Genomic DNA, 15,852 nt, shown 5'->3' with positions numbered 1-15,852 from the left:
TCGAAGATTAAACGACTTTGGTCGACCAAGATTTTGTTTGGTTGATTACAGCCCTAAATTTAAATAATAAAAGATCAATGCTTGGGAAATAGCGCTATCAATGCTGTATCGATATCTTTCCCCCCACCCCTAGTTGTCATATGTTTTGGACAAAACACATCCACGTGAGGGGAAATTTAAAGGGAGCATCAGTTTTCCAAATGTTCACTCTGAACTGGAAAAACCTCCCCATTGTTTCTAAGGGAACCTCTGTTCTCAGCTGTTTTGCTGTAAAAGAGTAGAAATGTTTCACTGATCCCAATGCCTTTTTGTTTCTTCTTTTGTCAACAGAACAGGGTGATCAAGGGGGTGTACCCTGCCAGCCCTTCCTCATGGCTCTTTGTCGTCATAGCAATCCTGGCCACCATGTACATGCACTCGGATCCCAGCATGGGGCTCATCACAAAGATACAACAGCACCTGCCACTAAGGTACACAGAACACATTACATTTAGCTGACGCTTTTATCCAAAGGGACTTACAATTTCTATATTTGTAAGGAACTATGACAAATACATGAATCTGAATTTTACAAGAGTGACTAGTATCCTGTCTATAAAAATTATGACATTAGGGTCAAGAACCCCGGAGGCCAAGGCCATGGTAGCAGAAAAATACGCTTGAATATAGGAGGGTTTCTGGGATTCGAAGGACAACACAAGGGTTAAAACTCCCAAATATTGGTATCTGCCTTAAAAGTCCAATATTATACTTGAAAGTGCTGACAGCCAAAAGTGAAAGCTTCACTTAAAAGTTCAGTCTGTCAAATACTAGTAACATGCAAGCGGAACAAGGATTGACTAATACAACAGACATTAAGTCTGAGCACATAAGACTGAGTCATTCTTTAGTAGTGGGGGTGTGGTACCTGTACTTGAACTCTCCCCTACTTTTCTACCAGTTTATTTACTAACTGTAGCTTCAGATACTTACAACACTGTTGACTCAATGTCTACCTCATACACACACTGGCTACATTCTACCTTGATAATAATCCTTCTTAAATGTAGAGCTGGGCTATCTTTTGATATTGTCTTGGATTTTGGATATCGTAATATTCTAAAATTGCATAGTTGTTGTCTTTTCCTGGTTTTAAAGGCTGCATTACAGTAAAGTTATGTCATTTTGTGAACTTACCAGACTGTTGTAACTGTGAATCATTATATCCACATTACTGATGATTATCTATCAAAAAATCTGATTGTGTAAATATTTTGTGAAAGCACCAATAGTCAAAACACTACAATATTGTTGTGGTATTGATATCAAGGTATTTGGTCAAAAATATTGTGATATTTGATTTTCTCCACATCAGTATAATCGACACTGTCTATGACTAGATGAAAGAAAAATGGACAGGATGGAGGTGATGGAGACTGTAAACTGTCATTTTATCTGTGTCCCACTGCTATTTAAGGACACTGCCAACTTTAGAGTGTTTTATGGATTATCTGCTCAAGCTTTTCTAATGCTTTTCTGATGCTTTCACATCCATATTATGATGACTGATTAAAAGAGTTAGGGAAAAAAAGGGAGTGCAATGGACGTACGGCTGATCATTATGAACAGGTCCAGCACGGGTTGAAAAGCGGATACACACGTTGTGTGTATGAAATGTCTGTATTGTCACTGCGCTGCATTTTTATAAACTATGATATTCTGGCCATGGGTCACATCTCTGGCCCAGGTCCAGCTGGCTCCGTCTCTACGAACTGAAGTTAGTTGCATTCAATAACTTCTTCTTTGTTCTTTGCCGTGGCGGCCGCAATAGCAGAGTTACCAGCGGAAACACTGGTACAAATACAGGTTTGCCACTCATACATAACAATATACAGCTGTTTTAATAAAAATATTAAAACTGTAGACAAATGTCAAAAAGTGTGGACCGGTGCTGTGTGGCGGGCTGCGCGGAGAGTAAGAGGAGAGAGAGTAGAGGAGAGATCCAAACACAGACACGGCTTTACAGAAGAAATGGGTCATGTAACGCAAAAATAAACCATATAAAACAACATTGCAGCGAATGCAAGGACATTAGCACCACTGCGTCCTAGAGGAGCTAACAGCTAACAGACGCTACTAGCCCCGACTAGCACTGGTCACTGCTGTTGTCTAAAAAACAACAGATGGGACAAAATGTTGCGTTTACTGGTAAACTGGTAAACCTTGAGACCGACGTATAAACGACTGCTATCTGTTGAATTTTCCTTCCGTTACTCTGTCCTCTGTGACTGTCTAGATCTTGAAACTAAGCTGCGCGATGCAGGGAATAACTGACTGGCACAGGAGTAGACAGTGGTTCACAGAGCGGTAGATGCGCTATGCAAAAAAACGGAGCATTCTATGAAATGACGCTTTAAAAATAATTTGCTCGATCACGCAAATTTGATCGTGGGAATTCAAAATCGTGATCGTGATTAAAATTACATTAATTGTGCTGCCCTACTGGAACTTATATCTTTTATAAAGCTAGGGGAAACACTGTCATTCAACAACCAACATTCATCCTAAAACAAGGGCACAATAAATATATGGCACAATAAATTGCAGTTATAATATAACATTGCACGGATCAGTAAAATGTGAAAACACTAATGTGACAAATAAGGGAACAGTGAGAGAGATTATGTGACTGGATGGCCTTTGGAAAGAAACTGATGATTAGTCTGGTGGTTGGTGTTCTGATAGACCTGTAGCGTCTCCCCAGGGTAAGAACTAACTTGACAACTAGACATGGGACTTTCCATATCTAAATCAATATTAGCTTGTTGGTGCCTTCTGTATATGTATAAATATCATTGCCATTATAAAAGGACAATCTAATACCTAACATAGAGCCGGGCAATATGGAGAAAATCAGATATCAGGATATTATTGAACAAATATGTCTATATAGTTACAATATTGTCGGGTTGACTCTAGGTGCTTTGACAAAATATTTTTTACAATTCAATTTTAGATAAATAATTATCAATGTGAATATAATGACTGAATGAAGTGTCCAGCAGAAGACCACACCATATATTGATATTAAAAAATCCAAAAGCTAACAAGGGTTATCATGCACTCTCATGCCACGATATTGATATATTGCCCAACCCTAACCTAATACAGTCTACATGCATTTATCTGAATATTTTTGCGTCTCAATATGATCTGCTTCTCGGCAGATTACGGCAGTATCTGTGGTATTTAAAATCCATTTATCAATATATTTACAGTCCGATTCACAGGTGCATTTTATCCTATCATGAGCTAATACATTTTCTGACTTACTACTGTTTTAATTCTCATTGTTTTTTGTTTTTACTTCACATGAGCTTACATACCACAATTGGACCTCTTGTGCCTGACAATTAGTTAAAATCTAGCTACATTCAGTAAGAAAACAATTAGTTTTTTGATTTGTTTTGATTGTGTGTTTCTCCTGATCAAATCAAAACATGTCTCAGGAAGGTTGAAAATGTAAACACTACCAGAAATGCTGTTGTATTTACATAGCGAGTCATTGTTCAATCTCCCTCCTTCTGTCCAGTCTTAGTGCTGAGGGGCAGACCATGCTGTCTGTGCTGGTCTTTAGCACTCTGCTATGGCTCTCCCTCATCCTCGCACTCAGGTTCTGCCTCAAACTGCTTCTCTCTTACCACCAATGGATGTTTGAGCAGCACGGACGAGTTTCCAACACCACAAAAGTCTGGGTGGTAAGCCATGCTTTGACTCGTTATCACATCTTCACCCTGTGGCTGCTCTGCACATGTTTTAGTTTGTGGACGCAAAATTTTGTTTTGTTTAGCACTAATTGTAATTTTATGGTATCTAACATCTTGCATTTATTCCCAGTACAGTATGTTGAAATTGTGAACATACATGTGGTGCCTTCAATACAAGTGTTTTTAAAAATGTTCCAAACCTGTCTTTTGTTTTTCTCAGACTCTGCTGAGGTTATTATCAAGCAGGAAGCCTCTACTGTACAGCTATCAAACCTCTCTGCCTATCTTACCTGTTCCTGCCATCAAAGAAACGCTGAGCAGGGTGAGCGGAGACATCTGCTAAAACACATTTATGGGCACACACTTGTATACAGTATCTACGTACATAGTGTATACTATTTAATGGTCTAAATCAATGGTCTTCAACCTGGACCCCCTACTACATACAGTATATTGTATAAAATGAATGTGCATTTACTAAACTGGGCCTACGATAACATGTGGGCAGCCTACCATACACGTTAGCTATACATGTGGCACAGTAATTTCTTGGTATGAACAAATATAGAATAGAATTTTCACAAATAGGCTGATTTACATTTGCTAAAAGTTGGATAAATGATAAGACATTTTACATTTTGAAAAAACGTAAAAGTCCCAAAGAAACTGCGTTCAAAAATTTCCTATAGAGTAGGTCTAGATCACACTCTATAATTGACCAAACAATTCCAGTAATTCCCATAAGAGCAAGCATTTAGTGCGAGAAAAAACTCCCTTTTTAGACAGAAACCTTGAGTGTTTTACCTTGAGAGTAAAACTTCCTTTTAGGGAGAAATCTCGGACAGTCTGTCGGTGCTGGTTGGGGGTATGATGAACAGTGACAAATATAGTCAGGAACTCGCGTAGCAGGACATACAGTAGCATGACAGCAGGGCAGAGCTGGACGTTGCAGGACGTAGTAGGGCACTGTTTGGCGTAGCAAGGCATCTACCCCTAAACTGTGGGGCGAGAAAACAAGGGTTTTGGGGAACAAGCTTGTAAAAAATTTGCCCTTACATAAAAAGAGAGAGGAGAGAGGAGCTCAGTAGCTATAGTTCCATCTACACGTTTTTATCCAAATTAAGTGATATTGAATGAAAAAGGCCTTATGGAAACACTAAACGTCGGATTTTATCTTGATTGATGTACGGCTTATGTGATAAATGCTGATGGAAACGTTACTTGCCGAATAAATAATAAATTTTAGATTAAGTTATGGGTCATTTTATGGTTGCAACCCGCCACAAAACAAAGAAGAAGACGTTTTATTTTATTTCCACTCTGTTAGCACACATGGTGGGTGTAAACAAAGTGGACAAAAAAGGAGACCTGAGACTTTTTGAATTTAATTTATCAGGAACTCGCAAAGGAAATGGCCAACAAAGGTCACGATAAGCCATGAGATGTCCTCCGGAGTAAATGGAAGGCGCTCAAACAGCGAGACATGTCTCAAAAAAAGAGTTGTCTCGCAGTGGTGCCGGAGGGACAATAAAAGGCAAATTGCATCTGCATCATCATAGTAATGTTTTGATAGCGTTCTAGTTATAGCTTGATGTGTCGCTATCAGCTGTCACACAAGCACTACAACTTGTGAAATATTGATAATTTGTTGGTAGACAGCTCGATCCATTTTGTCTAGAAAAAATTAGTTTGCAAATGTTTGCTTGAATGTCGCGCAGTTCAGTGCAAAAATGAATGGAAACACCTTAAAATGTCTCAAATCAATTCGATATACCAATTTGATCGCAAAACAGCTTGCTACGTCATTACATACAGGTTCCATTGGATGGAAACACACTTCCACCACCCTTATTTGCATTTTTTCTTTTACAGAACTTCAGATAATTCAATTGAAAAGTGGAATGGAAACTTAGCTAGTGTGTTCCAAAGGAAGTCCATCCTAATATGTAAACATATGTGACGTCAACACAAGACGCTGCAGTATGGAGCAGTGCAGAATGTGTTAGACGTGTAAGCTTTCTATGAAGAGAAGCATAGATAGGGAGTTAGACAGTTTGTGGGTTTCTTTGCAACTTTAAACTTAATGATCCACCTCCGACGCACCTGTCTCATGTTATAGATGTGCTAAGTATTTTTCTGTAATGAACTTTTAAAAAATTACCAATAATTTTGTGCCCCCCCCCCCCCTAAAGTAACTCTTAGGGGCCCCAGACCCTCTGTTGAAGATTTCTGGTCTAAATAAAGAAATGAAATAGCAGATCAGAAATTGATAATGATTTTATAACTAGATTTGGACTCTCTCTCTCTCTCTCTTTCTCAGTACCTGGAGTCGGTCCGCCCTCTGTTGACTGATCCAGGGTATAAGCGGATGACTGAACTGGCCAATCAGTTTGAGTCTGTCCTGGGGAACCGCCTGCAACGCTACCTGAAACTTAAAGCTCTGTGGGCCACCAACTATGTAAGTGTACTCAGTCACACACTGAGCTGAAATCATTAATCAAATGATCAATTAGTGGATCGACATGAAACTTTAGGCAGCTATTTTAACAGTAGAAGGTTTGAATACTTTTTTTTTGTATAAGTATGCTACTAATTCTCCAACATAAATTCCAGCTACTTAAATTTGAATATTTTTCTAGTTTTCCCAATCTGTTAATGTAGCAAAAAGAATATCTTTTAATCTTGACTGTGAAGTCACCTTTTGCGAAAATGCAAATGCCATTTTCACTTTTTCTGACATTTCATAAACCAAGCGATTTAAGAAAACAAAACGGCACAATAATTGATAATGAAAGTAATCTATTTTTCTGACATTTTGCTTTTGTCTACAGTTGTCCACATTCTGCCCCAGCCCCTTAACTTGCTCTATAATTATTGATTTGATATTTGAGACTTTAAACACTTCGTAGAAAGTACCAATTCTCAAGTGTACAGGAAGGGAATTGTTTTCTTTTGAGTGAAAAACTTTAATGTCTTGTTGTGGTTCCAGGTGAGCGACTGGTGGGAGGAATACATCTACTTGAGGAGCCGAGGTCCCATTATGGTCAACAGTAACTACTATGGCATGGTAACCAGCTGCTTTTTCACAGTTTTAAAGCTTAGTTGAGTTAAAATGGATGAAAGCACCTATTTTTTGTTATCTTTACCTTTTGTTATTGCTGTTCTTTCTTGTTGTCTTTACTTATTACTGTCCTTCATTCAAACAATTTATTTTTGTTTTTTACCAAGGTGAGAAGAGTATTGTCTTTTAAACTCCCTCGTAAATCTATTATTATTGCAGAAACGTGCAATGGCTAATGAAAAAGTGCAGCCTACAGCCTTTCTCTGTGTGCCTAAGGGCGCACTTTTCTCCGCTATATGCCAGACTTCATTCTGGCCGCGCACAGAGCTGGGATAAGAGAAGGCGGCCAGTTAGGTGTTCTCTGTAGAGCACTACCTTAAGACATCACCTACAACATGACAATTACGCATGTTGGTGCGTGCTTGCATGCGTGTGTGCGTGCGTGTGTGCACGTAAATGTGTGTTGCTCGGTGGCGGAGGATGGGATGGCGTGGCTCGTGATGGCTGGGTTCAGTAATAAACTAGTCAAACGAAAGTGTAAAAATGACCAGATAACTGTATCAGATCATTTTAGAAATGAATTAACTATTTACAATTTCAACAAAAAGATGATACAGATGAAAATATTGGACTATGCTGCTTCTGACACAATTTCAGGGTATTTATTAGGGCTGGATTATATAAGGAAAATTTGCAATATGCCCTAAAGTTTTTAAATGTTGCGATAATGATTAATTACTTAAACAAATTAAACTCTACTCCTTTCTGTCTTTCTCCTGCTTCCTATTCTGCAAAAATACAACATATTGCTCTTTGAATTTAAAACTAATGGCAGGAAAGTGTAGCTATGATGGGATTTGTCAATAAAATCAGTTTGTTTTGCCAACTGTATTGTTCAGCAGATAAAATACCCATAATACTGTACTACGATCTATACAGAAAGTTACACGTTATTAATCTTATCACTGTATCCTCCTGACTCTTGTTAAATCATACAAGACTATGGCTATCTAAAGTAAATTCTTGTTCATTTTGTTAGATCATTGCACCATTTGTTTTCCTTTTGAAGTGTTTTTAATCTGTGTTTTGGCGATCCTAAACATGCAGTTGTGTAATATTACGTTACATGTTCTGTTGCACTCATAAGATCTCATCTGAGCATATTTCTGCCATTCAAACAACTTTTGAGTTATAGTTTAAAATAGGGCTGCACGATTATGGCCAAAATGATAATCACAAATATTTTTGATCAATATTGTGATCACAATTATTATCACAAATATTTTTTTGATTTAACCAAAGCAAGTTTTATAGTCACATAGGCTATTTCTAACTGCTTTCACATCCATATTATGCTACATTTCTCTTATGTTGAAGTTGTATGTTTTACATACATACAGCTGCTAAACATGTAAATGAAAATTACTTGCTATAAATAGCCTTGGATATATTAAAAAAAAAAAATTATCTCTGTGAAAATTCATTCACTTGTTTGTTGACAAAAGCTGATTAAAAGTGCCAGGGAGAAAGGGGGAGTGTGATGGACGTACAGAGAGACAACTGACTCATTAAGAGTGGGTCCAGTCTCACATGCACTTACTCTACGGACTGAAGTTAGATGCGTTCAATAACTTCTTCTGTGTTTTTCGTCGTGGCGGCCGCGATAGCAGAGTTACGTAATGTAAAATTAAACCACATTGATGTAAACGACATTGCTTCGTTTGTGGAGAGGAAGCGGATGCGACGTAGAGGAAAAATATTACTTGAGTCCGGTGAGCTAACAGACACTAACTAGCAACGACTAGCACTGGTCACTGCTGTTGTCTGAAAACAACAAAGACGGGACAAAATCTTGCGTTTACTAGTAAACTGGTAAACCTTGAGACCGACGTATAACAGACTATCTGTATTTTCCTCACGTTACTCTATCCTCTGTGACTGTCCACATCTAAAAACTAAGCTGCACGGTGCAGGGAACAACTCTGACTGATCATGAGCCAGTCCGTGGTTTACAGAGCAGTTGATTGGCTTTGCAAAAAAACTCAACGTTCGAGGAAATGACGCATCAAAAAAAAATCGTGATCGTGATTAAAATTCGATTCAATGTGCAGCCCTAGTTTTAAACTTGTACAGCCAATTTTATATAATTTACAAGTTTTGTTCTGGATTGAGTCCATGAATACAGTTAACGGATACAGGCATGGAGAACTGAAGGCTGGGTTAGCAACGGTTAACTCTGTTAGCGGTTAGCTCCGTTATAAAGCTGTGGAGTGGATGAGACAGCCGTGGACAGGGGTAACAACTAGGCTCTGATAAAAGGCTTTCGGGGAGCTTTCACATCAGCGTAGCTGTGGTCCCTCTACAGTTTATTAGTACAGTCAATCCCATTGCAAGACAACCAGCAGCATGCTACTGTTAATGTAACGGTAGCCTCAGAGCCTGACGTGCAGCATTGACGTTGTCATGCACTCAGTCTGAGACTTCACAAGGAAAAGGGGCTAGAGACAGAGGGAAAGGAAATGTAGCTGAACTAATAAGCTGCATGGTGGCTGGTGTTGATTCTGTGGTGTACCGCCACAAATTGGTCTCTGTGGGTAACACTGCAATAAAGTTAAAAAGCAGAAAGGGCAACTTGGCTGTCCGCTAACTGGTTGCTGTAGCTACTAATATAAACCGTTAGAAAAACTACAACACCACACCGTATCTAGCCAGACCGGAAAAAACAACAGGCAGGCCACACACACTTTTTTCGGCTTGCGAGCCAGCCAAAGAGTAGTAACGTTACGTTTTGAGTGGATGGCGCTGGTGATGTCATCACCGCGGTACTGGCACGTCACTGCCGGTACTGGGGTGATGCGGTTATTGTCAGCCCTATTATATAACTTTTCAATCTTCTTCCATCTATTCTCATGTCTGTAAAAGCATAGCTCTTAAGACCCTATTTTAGTTTTGATCCCAATGTTCTGTGTGCCAGGACTTTCTTTATGTGACCCCGACAGCGTTGCAGGCAGCCAGGGCAGGGAACACCATCACTGCATTGCTGCTCTACCGCCGAAAGGTCAACCGTGAGGAACTCAAACCGGTAAGAATGTTTTGAATTGTGTGCGCATTCGGGTTGGGCTATGCCTTAAATTGGCTTTCAACAATGTTTACAGTAAAATATTGGCATGTACGTCAGCATCTTTTTTTATTTTACTATTTCTCTTTCTGCTAGTATGGGGTAACCGTTAACATTGAAACCATCAAACATACTGGACGTTTAAATGCTCTCTGTAAATAGATAGTATTACGTGGCTATGCTGCTGCCTGCTGGTAAGGGAAGTAAATTACAACTTGACCCACTTTTACTTAACTACGGTTCCTTAATAATCAATACTCAATCAGATGTCCGTGCTCTGCGTAACAACAGTACTGTGAAACGTTTGCCTTTAACAGAGCGGCAGTAATAACCTAATTTACCAACATTACTGAGATTAAACTACATTCTCTGTTATATTTGCACTGAATAATTCATTCAATGAACAAAAACCTAACTCTTTCAGTGCACATGAACAGATACACAATATTAGCTTGCAAATAAAATGTAAAGCTGGATTTACAGGTCTGCTTTGACTGTACTGATTGGAGTGTTTTTGAGGCTGCAGCCACTGATCTGGACAAACTAACCAACACTGTGACATATTGCATCAGCTTTTGTGAGGACATGTGTGTGCCAACAAATACCTTCTGCACAAACAACAACCAAAAACCCTGGTTCACAGCAAGACTCAGGCAGCTCCGTCAGTCAAAAGAGGAGGCCTTCAGAAGTGGGGACAGAGTCCTTTATAACCAGGCCAGGAACACACTGACCAAAGAGATCAAACAGCTAAGAGGAGCTATGCTAAAAAGCTGGAAAACAGCTTTTCAAACAACGATCCTCGGTCAGTGTGGAGAGGCCTGCAGACACTCCCTAACTACAGGAGACCATCCTTCAACACTGCTGGTTCTCAACGACTGGCTGACGAGCTGAAAAGCTGTTACTGTAGGTTTGAAAAGACCACAGTCACACCCCTCCCCCACACCAACTCACCATCTCACACTTCAATCAGTCACCTCCCCCCCTCTGACCCGTCACCTCCACTTTCGATCTGTGAAATGGATGTGCGCCAGCTCCTCCAGAGGCAGAAGACCAGAAAGGCTCCTGGCCCAGACGGTGTCGCCATCCTGCCTGAAAATCTGTGGAGACCAGCTGGCCCCCATCTTCACTTAGATCTTCAACAGATCTCTGGCGCTATCTGAAGTTCCCTCTTGCATCAAACGCTCCACAATCATCCCAGTCCCCCCAAAACCCTCCATCTCTGGACTAAATGACTACAGGCCTGTTGCCCTGACATCTGTAGTCATGAAGTCCTTTGAAAGACTGGTGTTGGCCCACCTGAAGGACATCACAGTCCGCTTGTTGGACGCCCTGCAGTTTGCCTACAGGGCTAAAAGGTCGGTGGATGATGCAGTCAACTTGGGACTGCATTACATCCTGCAACACCTCCACTCCCCAGGGGCTTATGCAAGGATCCTGTTCGTGGACTTCAGCTCAGCGTTCAACACTATCATTCCGGACATCCTCAGCACCACACTCTCCCAGTTCACTGTGCCAGCCTCGACCTGTCAGTGGATCAGAAACTTCCTGACTGACGGAAGGCAGCAGGTGAGGCTAGGGAACATCACATCCAGCACACAGACTATTGGCACCGGTGCCCCCCAGGGGTGTGTGCTCTCTCCACTGCTTTTCTCCCTCTACACCAATGACTGCACCTCAGGAGACCCATCTGTTAAACTCCTGAAGATCGCCGACGACACAACGGTCATCGGCCTCATCCGGGACGGTGATGAGTCGGCCTACAGACGGGAGGTGGATCAGCTGGCTCTCTTGTGCAGTCAGAACAACCTTGAGCTTAACACGCTCAAGACTGTGGAGATGATTGTGGACTTTAGGAAGAGACCCCCCCAGTCTTCCCCCTATCACCATACTCAACAGCCCTGTGTCTGATGTAGAATCCTTCAGATTTCTGGGATCCACTATATCCCAGGACCTGACGTGGGAGCACAACACAGACACCATCATCGAAAAGGCCCAGCAGAGGATGTACTTCCTGCGCCAGCCCAGGAAGCTCAACCTGCCTAAGGAGCTGCTGATCCACTTCTATACAGCCATCGTCCAGTCTGTCCTCTGCACGTCCATCACTGTCTGGTTTGGATCTGCCACAAAAAAAGGACAGGAGCAGAATACAAAGGACAGTTAGAACTGCAGAAAAGATTATCGGTACCCACCGGCCCTCCGTTCAGGACTTATACACATCCAGAGTCAGGAAATGGGCTGGAACCATCACTACAGACCCATCTCACCCTGGACACAACCTGTTCCAGCTTCTCCCCTCTGGTAGGCGCTACAGAGCACTAATAGCCAAAACCAACAGATTCAGGAACAGTTTCTACCCACAAGCCATTTCTCTGATGAACAGCTGACTTATTACCGCCAGCTTCAATTCTGGTCAATAACCCAGTAATACTGTCTCTACAGCACCTGTTCACTGGTTCCACTTATTATTCCACTTATTTAGTATTATTAATGATTCTCATATCTCACTTATTATTTATTATTAACTATTTACTCTTCATTCCCATTCTCACATCTCTTTTTTTGTTATTCATTCGTCGTTCTCATTTTCTATTTCAGAACTGTCCATAATGTTCATATTGTAATATATTAACAACACTATTTATCCCAGTATCCCTGCACTAGGCTCCATATTTAAATAATTTTTATTGAACTCTTTGTTCACTCTTGCCTCTATATTGTTTTGTTTAGAGTATTTATATATTGTGTTTATATATTAGTGTGTATATTTTTATTTTGTATTTGTAAGCACATTGTGAGCAACAATGCTCCAAAGAAAAATTCCTCGTATGTGTCCTTGTACCTGGCAAATAAAGCTGATTCTGATTCTAATAATTGGTATTGAACATCCCAATAAGCAATGGCTCTTGCTTTTCAGTGCTTAAATCAATGCATACAGTCATTGAGGAGACAAGCCATTTTACCAGTTATGGACAAAAAGCCCATTTATATTTTGGAAGTCTGATCTCTTTAGGAAATATGACGTGTCTGTTGCTTTTCTCTCTCTCTCTCTCTCTCTCTCTCACACACACACACACACACACACACACATATCCACATCCATAGAGCAAAAAGAAATTATTGTCACATAAAAGACTATTAACTGCTGCAAACAATAGTCTTACAATAAACAATACTAATCATATATATGTGTGTCCCTGTGTGTCAGAGTCGTGTGCCAGGCACTGTCATCCCTCTGTGTGCGGCCCAGTGTGAGAGGATGTTCAACACAACACGCACACCAGGAGTCGAGACTGGTAACGCATGCATGCACGCTAGGGCTGGGCCATACGGAGGAATAATATCAACAATCATCACAATATATTTCACAAAGTACTTCAATATTGATGCCACAACAATAGCGTTGACTATTTGTGCTTCCACACATACATGAAACATAGTCATTATATCCACATTACTTATGATTAAGTGGGTAAAGGCAAATAATAGAACAGTTAAAACAGTCTGAAAAGTTAAGGAAATGACATCAGATTAATGTAATGTAATGTAATGCAGCCTTTAAAACCAGGGTAAGACAACATTTAATGCAATATCCAAATTCTAAGACAATATCTAGTCTCATATCACCATAACGATATTATATCGATATATTCCCCAGCCTTAAAGCTCACACGCACGCACACATGCACACGTACAGCAGCTTCCATTGTTAATGCGTATAAGATGGATTCTGTGTATATTTCAGCTTACAGAAATCTTGTTGTGACTTTAGATCTAGGCTGCTGACAGGGTCAGGGAGGTCATGTCACATTACAACCTATCCTGACCTCTTTGCACTGGCTAACTGTTAAATTCAGGATCCATTTCGAGATTCTTGAGGAGGAAGGTCTGGCTAGTCCACAAAGCATTCTGGGATAGGAGAAAAACGTGCTCTGCCTCGTTGCTGCTGCAAAATAGCCTTGGGAAGGAACTTGTTTTGGTGGAAAAATGTTTAAGTTCAAATGTTGTTTTAGTCATGCAACAGAACTCAGATTGGGCAGATAGTCTAGCTAGCTGTAAATGTAAATGTGCTGTATTTATATAGCGCTTTTCCAGTCTTAACAACTGCTCAAAGCGCTTTTACATCTACAGGAAACATTCACCATTCACACACATTCATACACTGTGGCCGGGGCTGCCGTACAAGGTGCCACCTGCTCATCACATAAACATTCACACTCCGATGCGCAGCTCCGGGGGCAACTCGGGGTTCAGTGCCTTGCCCAAGGACACTTCGACAATGACTGCAGGGGCGGGGATCAAACCACCAACCTTCCGATTGGCAGGCGACCACTCTACCACTGAGCCACAGCCGCTGTCTGGATTTACACTGCAGAGGTCTGAGGAGCAGTTAACCATAGTCCTCAGAAATTCACCGGAGTTTAGAATTCCATCACTAAGAAAAGGGAAGGTAACTGACATCCAGCTAAAAAGAGGGATATCCGGCAGAATTTACGGCAACAACAGAGCAATCCCGGAAGTGGAATGCATGGATATAGACTAGGCACCGGCCTACAATAGGGATCTGCTGCACCCTTACAGTGTGTTGTCAGCAGATCTTTGAGATACTCAGATCGAGGCTTACTGGATTTGCTCCATACTAAGCTGAAAATTAAAGGTGACAAAGCTTTTGAAACATGTGCTCTTAGATCGTGGATCGCTTTACTACTTGTTTTAAGAATGACCGCATCTGTTGGAATCATTAAAAAGCAGCTAAAGCCAGGCGTTCATTTAGCCATATTGTATTTATTCTGTCTGAAATAAGTGCTATATAAATAAACCTTACTTACTTACTTTATATTGGAAAACAAGCATTGTTATAATTTTGGATACAATTAACCAAATAAGTGAAATGACTGATCTGCCAGTGGAATAATCCTCCTTTCCTTTGCAGATGTGCTCCAGCACTGGCAGGACAGTGAGTTTGTGGCAGTGTACCACAAGGGTCGCTTTTTCCGCCTGTGGGTGTACACGGCAGGCCGGCTGCTGTCGCCCAGGGAGATTGAGCACCAGATCCAGAGGATCCTGGATGACCCTTCTCCCCCGCAACCTGGAGAGGAGAAACTGGGAGCTCTCACTGCTGGAGACAGGTAGGACAAATAGGGTGGGGGCTCTGGCTGGTATATACTGGGATGCATTTGAACATTTTGGTAGGGGAAGGGGTACTAGATTCAGCCATAGTCTAGCGATTTGTCTACTAAGGTAGACTTGCTGATCTCTAAGCTGCACTGGATGGTCTCTACTTCTGGCCCTCCATTCCGGTTGTGGTACAGTGGATGCTGCTCCACCCAATCCACCCTCCGGTGAGCTTATGGCTGAGGAAGTTATGGTTTTTTTGGTGGCCACTTTTTAATGAGTATGTTGTGGAGGGGCCTTTCATTGCTTCAGGGCATGGCACTCGTTCCTCGGCTCGTAGCTCATTAGATAGGGCCGATGCTAGTTCCATGGGGTCCATCATTGAGCCCAAAGCTATTGCAATAAGATCCCTCCCGCCCATCTCAGGGGTGAGGGTGGAGGATAACCCCACTGCTTGTAAGAAGATTAAGCAGATCCATGCAGCTGAGGTACCGTTGGCTGGTATTCCCTATAACCGCTCCTATTACGCTCCGAAGACTGGCGCAAGTAATCCTGTCATAAACCACACCTCCAAATTATTTTCAATTGTACAATCCTGCCACAAAAGCTTAATAACCCTACACAGGAACACTCCATTCAATAACAATCCTGCTCTTCCACCCGCCCTTAGAGATGGGCTTACAAAAATATGGCTTATAAAAGAATTCGAGTCATTTGGCTACCTATATGAAAATGATGTAGTTACATTTTTCGGACAGCTAAAAAGTGCCTTTAACTTCCCCAGAACACACTTTTTAAATTCCTGCAGGTCAGAC

General features: G+C 41.2%; 1 protein-coding gene across 1 annotated transcript in view; it reads left to right on the top strand.

Moving 5' to 3' along the window:
• cpt1cb (carnitine palmitoyltransferase 1Cb) overlaps window positions 1-15,852 on the top strand; it is a 60,018-nt gene that overhangs the window by 13,906 nt on the left and 30,260 nt on the right. Inside the window, exons 3-10 of the mRNA XM_034893640.1 lie at window positions 331-470; window positions 3,572-3,737; window positions 3,967-4,068; window positions 6,067-6,204; window positions 6,736-6,813; window positions 9,782-9,889; window positions 13,131-13,218; window positions 14,856-15,051. Of these exons, the coding sequence (XP_034749531.1) occupies window positions 331-470; window positions 3,572-3,737; window positions 3,967-4,068; window positions 6,067-6,204; window positions 6,736-6,813; window positions 9,782-9,889; window positions 13,131-13,218; window positions 14,856-15,051 (1,016 nt within the window). The remainder of the gene's footprint in view (window positions 1-330; window positions 471-3,571; window positions 3,738-3,966; window positions 4,069-6,066; window positions 6,205-6,735; window positions 6,814-9,781; window positions 9,890-13,130; window positions 13,219-14,855; window positions 15,052-15,852) is intronic.

This window comes from Etheostoma cragini, chromosome 15 (assembly GCF_013103735.1).
Source record: "Etheostoma cragini isolate CJK2018 chromosome 15, CSU_Ecrag_1.0, whole genome shotgun sequence".
In the NCBI taxonomy this organism is placed as follows: Eukaryota; Metazoa; Chordata; class Actinopteri; order Perciformes; family Percidae; genus Etheostoma; species Etheostoma cragini.
This window is presented reverse-complemented; position numbering and strand designations above follow the sequence as displayed.